Source organism: Cyanistes caeruleus, unplaced genomic scaffold (genome assembly GCF_971803275.1).
Source record: "Cyanistes caeruleus unplaced genomic scaffold, bCyaCae1.hap1.1 HAP1_SCAFFOLD_81, whole genome shotgun sequence".
Taxonomy (NCBI): Eukaryota; Metazoa; Chordata; class Aves; order Passeriformes; family Paridae; genus Cyanistes; species Cyanistes caeruleus.
The window spans coordinates 1,189,234-1,195,684 of NW_028255891.1; the positions used below are offsets into that span (position 1 = coordinate 1,189,234).

The following is a 6,451-nucleotide window of genomic DNA, read 5'->3' on the forward strand; positions in this document are numbered from 1 at the left end:
GACATTTGCATGAGAAAATTTTACAAAGTTTTCAATAAAATTCTTATTGATAAATTTGCCTCCATTTCATTTCTAACAAGCTGTTCCTAAAGATCCCGTCAGGCTGTCTTAGACACTTTGGGCAAGGGATTCCTTCCAAGCTGGGCCACTTGGGGGGGATGGGGGCGGCCCCAGGGCGGAGGGCAGGGTGTGCAAGGGCCCTTTGTGACACGCTGCAGCACGGTCACCGTGGGATGGTGGCAACGGGAGCAGATGTCAAAGGGCCCTTTGTGACACGTGCTGCCATAGGAGCTGGCGGTGACAGGGCCACGCCACAGTGCTCGGTGCACGCGACGGGTCAGGACGCGCCAGAGCGGTGCTGTGAGGAGCCCCCGCACAGCGCACTCCTTTGTGTCGGACCTGGAGCTTTTCTGAAGGATTATTCCTACAGGTGACCTCGAGGCCAGACCACAGGTCTTGCTGACCTGTGGCCTTGCTGAGCCTTCCATCTTAAGGTTCTCTTGAGGGCAGACCGTGGGACTTGGTGACCCGGAGCTTTTCCGACGTGTCGCCCATCCCTGCAGTCTCTGCCCTTGAGACCAGACCACAGTCCCTGTCGAGGAGCCTCCTGTCCTTGTGGCAGGAGCCCTCAAGACCCAAGTGCAGGACTCGCTGTCTTGCAATCTTGCCAGGACTTGAGTCTTGCAGGTGCCTTCCAGGCACGACTGCAGGACTTGCTGACTCTGAGCTTTTCCGAGCCATCACTCCTGCAAGCAGCCATAAATCCAGTCACTGCCATGGAGCAGCGACCCCCAAGAGAGCCCAAGTTGGCCTGGCTTGAGGAGCAGGAAGAAGAAGGCTCTGGAGCTGTCCTGGCACAGGAGTCTGAAGAGGTGCAGGAGTTCCAGGCACCACAGGAGGGTGAGTTGCAGAGCTCGGCCTTAGGGCTAGTGCCTGTTGCCAGCTTGGCCCCATCCCATTCCATGCCATGCCATCCCCTGGTGCTGTTCCTATGGAAAGGATGGGAGAGTCCGAAAGAAGATAGGGAGCAGCGACCCCCAAGAGTGCCCAAGCTGGCCTGGGTGGAGGAGGAAGAGGAGGAGGTCGAGGAAGAAGGCCCTGGAACTGCCCCAGCACCAGAGACCGAAGAGGTGCAGCAGTTGCAGCCGCTGGAGGAGGGTGAGTGGCAGAGCTGGGCCACAGGGCTGGTGCCTGCGGCCATCTTGGCCCCATCCCATCCCATTGCATCCCATCTCATCCCATCCCACACTGTCCTGTGGAGACACACCCATGGACAGCACAAAAAAGGGGCTGGGGCTGCCCCCGCAGCAGTGGCCGTGCTGCATCCCCTGGGGCATCCCGGGACTGTCCCTGCCTGGGCAACGCAGGGCTAGGCTGTGCTCTCCGGCCTCTCCCGCAGCCCCTCAGCTCTGGCTGCTCTTTGCCAGATGCAGCCATGGACGGCACACAAGAGCAGGACACCGCCCGTGGCCGCTTCCGCAGAGCAGCGCAGGTACCTGCAGCCATCCCCACCTGCGCTGGGCCTGCTGGCACTGCTCAGCCCAGCACTGCACTTGGAGCACTCCATGCAACTTCCCTGTCTTCCTGCCCTTCTCCTACAGTTTCTTTACCAATTTATCACGAGAATTGGCAAGGAAGACACCAGACCTATGGACACTGAGGTCAAGGCATCCTCAGAGGTCTTGGCAGAACAGAGCAGCGCTGCCCAGCTGGATCTGCTTGTAGAGACGGCTCTTTTCAATCCAGAGCAAGTAAGCAGCCTGTGGCCAGCCTTTGATCCTCCAGCAATTGCTTGGCTTTCCCAAGCCACGCCTGCTGCTCACTTGAAGCTTTTGAGGCCATGGCAGTGGGCTGGAAGAGAAGCACTTGTCTGGGGAAGAAGCTGGGCACATTGCTGACTCCCTCTGCTAGCATTCCAAGTCTCCCTGTGCCTTCTCCAGGTGCCCGGCGTGGTGAGGTACATCCACCAGTGGCTCATGGCCAATGAGGCTGCTGAGCACAGGATGGACTGGGCCCTGATGCAAGTGGCCGAGGCAGAGCCCGATGATGTGGCCATCACTCTCCTGCGGGTGGCCCCAACGTGTGACAGGTATGGGGCCCAGCTGGCCCAAGGCCTCAGGGCTCCCCAGCCCATCACCCTGTACAGCCCGGCCCTGGGCTGTGAGCAACACAGACTTCCAGGGCCCTCTGGCTGCTCCCTTTGCCAGCCCTGCTACAAAGTCGGCCCCCGAGCCTGCTGCCGTGCTGCCAGCCTGCCCCTCAGGGGCCTGTCCCCACAGGGCTGGGCTGCCTGGCTGCTGCTGCCGCTCAGGGCCAGTGGGCACAGGCAGAGCTGGCGGCCAGCTCAGCTCCCCGCTGCTGCCCAGCCCACGGTGCTGTGTCTGACCCCGCAGAGCTGCTATGGCCATGTGGACGACCATCTTGCTCTCGCCCTGGATTTCAGAGGAAGTGACACCGCTCCTCATCAATGTGGTGGGGAGCTGGCCGCAGAAAAACCTGGGCACCTCTGATGGGGACAAGACAGCTGTCTTTTCCCTGACTGTGAGTTCCGGGAGCTGGCCTTTGCTCACCGCAAGGCCGGCCGCCTCTCCAGCAGCTCTGTTGCCTCCTTCCCCCACTGCATCTCCCTGCTTCAGGCACTGGCCACAAACCTGGCCTAGGGGCAGCTTCAGGGCCACCAGGCCCGCTGCTCCCCCTGCGTCTCCCCTGGCCTCTCCCTGCCACGCTCAGGCCCTGCCACACGGACACCCCGGCACTGAGCGCTGTCTCGGGCTGCTTTGTCCTCTACAGGCAACTCTGGTGATGTGGAAGATCCTCCAGGGGCCCTGTTGCCCACAGATCCTCACAGTCTATTTCCCCCGCCTCTTTGTGCATCTCCTCTTCCAAACGTACTTCAGTACTTTGTATATGACAGAGGACGTCCATACCTTCTGGAAGGAATGCCAGGAGCAACACGGCCTCTCCACCAGCCCCAACAGGTGCTCCATGCCAGTCCTCTTGTCCCTGCCACTTCCCCAGCCTCAGAGCCAGTGCTCCCAGCATCACCTGGGCTTTGCTGTGCACACAGGTTTGCAGTGCAGACCCTGAAGGCCCTGCTCTGCAGTCTCCACTTGGAGCATGTGGTGGTGGCAATGGAACGCAAGCGTGGCTGGGACACGCTGCTCTGTGCTGACACCCATCACTATGCCATGGGTCTGCTGGCCAGGTGAGCCCCCCTTCTCCCCACTGCCTCTGACATTTGTGCCCCCTGCCCGGGATGCCCCCCCACAGTCCCCATGGCCATGGGCCTGAGGACCTCGTCACCGAGGGATGGCCAAGGAGACTGCAAAAGGCTGTGAGAGGAGGGTGCCCAGGAGCAGCCACATCTCAAGGGCCCAAATACCCTCACAGGGCGCTGGGGCAATAGGACAACTGTGTCAGTCAGTCCTGGGAGAGGTTTTTCGCACCCTTGCTGAGACTCTTTCTGCCATTTTCTGCCTTCCAGGGTAATGCGCCGTGCATCTGGCCACTTGTGCAAAAGCATCTTTAGCTACCTGCTTGAGGTGCTCAGCAAACCGTTGCCACACTGGGATGTCTCTGCCATGGCATTCCTTGTGGAGGTGAGCCTGATGGCCAGCACTACCTCGCTCAGCTCCCTGCCAGCCCTGTCCCCTGGCATAGCCACAGCTGCCTGGGATGGCACCCACGCCCTGTGCTACTGCCTGGGCCCAGCCCTGCGCACTTCCAGGCTCCTGCCGGCCAGCTCCCCTCTCACTGCCCTGTGCCTTTCAGCTCCTAGATTGCCTGGACTTGAGTGACTGTGGTGACAGCCTAATGGAGATCTTGTATAAGTACCTGTGGTACAACTCCAGAGAGATGCATCACCAGGTTCTCAGGGCTCTCCTCATGCTAAGGGACCGTCCCTCCATGGTGAGAAGGGGGCAGCAGCTGAAGCCGTGTGGGCAGCATGAGGCTGGGCAATGCTGTCACTTGGCCTTGGCTGGCCTTTGCCTTGGGCGCTGAGGCAGCTCCTTCCAGCTCTCCTGTCTCCTGCTTCAGCTGCCCGAGTGCTTTGGGACAGCCCTTTGGCCTCTGGGCCCTGCGGCAGCTGCCCGGGCTTTCACACCCTTGTGTTCTGCACAGGCCGAAAGAATTCAGAGCCTGACAGGAAGACTAGTGCACCTCCTGTGGGACTTGGACAGTGACGTGGCCAGGATGAGCATTGCTCTCCTGAGCTATATTTTCACGGATGAAGACACCCCAATATCCTGGCGCAGGGCCCTGCAGCTGGCTGAGCCGCTCCTGAAACTCCTGGACAATGTAAGGCTCTGTGCCCCAGCCACGGCCACTGCCTGCTGCCTGGACACTTTGTGCCCTGTGCATTTGCAGGCCTGCGCCAATGTGGGCCACAAGAAGCCAATGATGAGGTCATTTTTCCTTCCTTCCTTTCATACAGCCTGATAGCCAGGTGCAGCTGCTCTCCATGTCTCTCCTTCGAAGAGTGATGTCTTCAGCAGAAGAAGAAGGAAGAAAGCCCCTGAAGGAACGAGTGTACCAGAGCCTGCTCCCACTCTTTTTCCACTGCCAAGATGAGAATCGGCATGTGGCAGAGGTGAGGACTCCTGGGCTGCTGCTGCGCCTTGGCAGGGGGCTCAGCTGCCTCCTGCCCTGACGCAGGCTTGCAGGCTGCAGCCTCCTCCAGCCCTTGGCACTGGGACACTCCTGTGCCCTGCCTTGTGGGGCCATTTGCGGCTCTCTGCTGCTCCCCAGGCCTCTCGGACAACGCTCCTTCGCGCGGCTGGCTTCCTGAAGAGGCCAGACCTGGAAAAAGCTGTGAGGAAGGAGAAGCTGTGGAAGTTTGCCAAGCTCGTGGTAAGGGCAGCCTGCAAGTGCCAGCCAAAGGCTAGAGAAGCCCCCTGGCCCCGGTGCTCAGTGTGTGGGGCTGGCAGCTGTGCCCCTGCCCACTGCTGCACCCGGGGGCCGCACGGCTTCTCAGGGCTGGCCGGGCACGGGAGGCCGGGGCTGGCCGCAGGCAGCAGCGCCCGGCCGAGGGACAGAGCCCGCGCCAACCCTTCCCTCCTGCCGCTCTCTCCAGCTGGCCGACCCCAGGATCCCCTTGGCCGAGCACCTGCGCCGGGCCCTGCAGTACCTGCAGGACCCACAGGAGACCCTGCGAGCGGCGGCCATCAGGGTCATCGGTGAGTCCCGAGCCCGGGCTCCCTCCCCGCCCCGCCGCAGCTCCGCCCCAGCCCCGGCTGCTGCCCCGGCAGCGGCACCCGGGCCCGGCGCCCTGGAGCCCCGGCTGCCCTCGGGGCTGCTGCTGCCGGCCTCTGGCAGCCGTGCCCTTGGGCTGGGTTAGAATGCGGTAAGGGCCCGGGCTGAGCCCTGCCGGGGCAGGAGGCCGTGTGGCCACAGGGCTGGCAGCGCCGCTGTCAGGGAGCTGTGCTGCTGGGACCCTGACAGGCTCTGTGTTCTCAGGGATGGCCGGGGAGCAGCTGAGGGGGCAGCACGCAGAGCTCCAGGTCTTGTGCAGAGGTGAGCCAGGGCAGCGGGCTGACAGTGTTGGCTGTCGGGGGAGCTGCAAGCCCTGGCCAGGCTGTGGAGGGCTCTGCTCCCTGTCCCGATGAGGGGCAGCGTGGGCAGAGCACAGTGAGATTTCAGGGCCACGTGGGGCATTTGTGGCCAGCAGCTTCGGGCTGACCCCCTTGGTCCCTGCTCCCTCCTGGCCAAGGCAAGAGCCGGCTGGCATGGCCCTGGCAGGGGGCTCTCGCTGGGCCCCCACAGCTCTGGGGTGTGACCGTGGCTCTGTTCGTCTCTCTTGCAGCCCTCGAACGCCTGACGGAGGACAGAAGCGGTGCCGTGTCAGACCTGGCACTTGAAACGCTGTATGTCCTCCGGGCCATCCAGAGTGCCCGATATTCCATCCTGCAGAGGATGCAAGACCAAATCCTCAGGGCATGGAGGACACGGCCTCGTCTGTCGGGCCTGGGCTGGCTGCACTGCTGGAGGTGTACTCAGAGCTGACCTGAGAGGCTCTGTCTTCTGGGGCCACATGGGCCAGCCAGGATTTTTTATTTCATAAGGGTTGTTCTTTTCCTTTTTTCTCTTCTTTTTACTATGTAAATAATGTAGGATATGTTAGGGCTGAGAGGCTCTGTCTTCTGGGGCCACATGGGCCATCTGTTAGTTTTTGTTTCATAGAGATTGTTCTTCGTTTCGTTTCCATCTAGTATGTAAATAATATAGGATATGTTATAAACCACAAGAGTCCCAAGACCTTTCTTTTGCTGCCCAGGGTGTGCGGGGCATAGGGGAAGAGAGGGAAAAGGGTTCTTGTGTTCAGCAACCTGCCGGGGCATGCAGTGGTGCAGGGGAAATGGCCAGAAGCCCCTTGGCCTTTGGTGGTTGTGCTGAAGCCACAAGCCCTGTGGCAGGCAGGAAGCGCCGTCTGTGTCCTGCTGCCCGTGTGTTG

At 61.3% G+C, this 6,451-nt stretch overlaps 1 protein-coding gene across 1 annotated transcript; it reads left to right on the forward strand.

Moving 5' to 3' along the window:
- Window positions 1–260: 260 nt before the first annotated feature.
- On the forward strand, window positions 261–6,241 carry LOC147646733 (maestro heat-like repeat-containing protein family member 7). The gene is made up of 16 exons (XM_086873066.1): window positions 261–900; window positions 1,000–1,158; window positions 1,428–1,492; window positions 1,602–1,751; window positions 1,941–2,089; window positions 2,394–2,541; window positions 2,791–2,978; window positions 3,068–3,205; window positions 3,485–3,599; window positions 3,772–3,909; window positions 4,123–4,299; window positions 4,436–4,591; window positions 4,750–4,851; window positions 5,075–5,177; window positions 5,458–5,514; window positions 5,804–6,241. Exons 1-16 carry the CDS (start codon window positions 777–779, stop codon window positions 6,001–6,003), a joined length of 2,169 nt encoding a protein of 722 aa, XP_086729192.1. The 5' UTR covers window positions 261–776; the 3' UTR covers window positions 6,004–6,241.
- The last annotated feature ends 210 nt before the right edge of the window (window positions 6,242–6,451 follow it).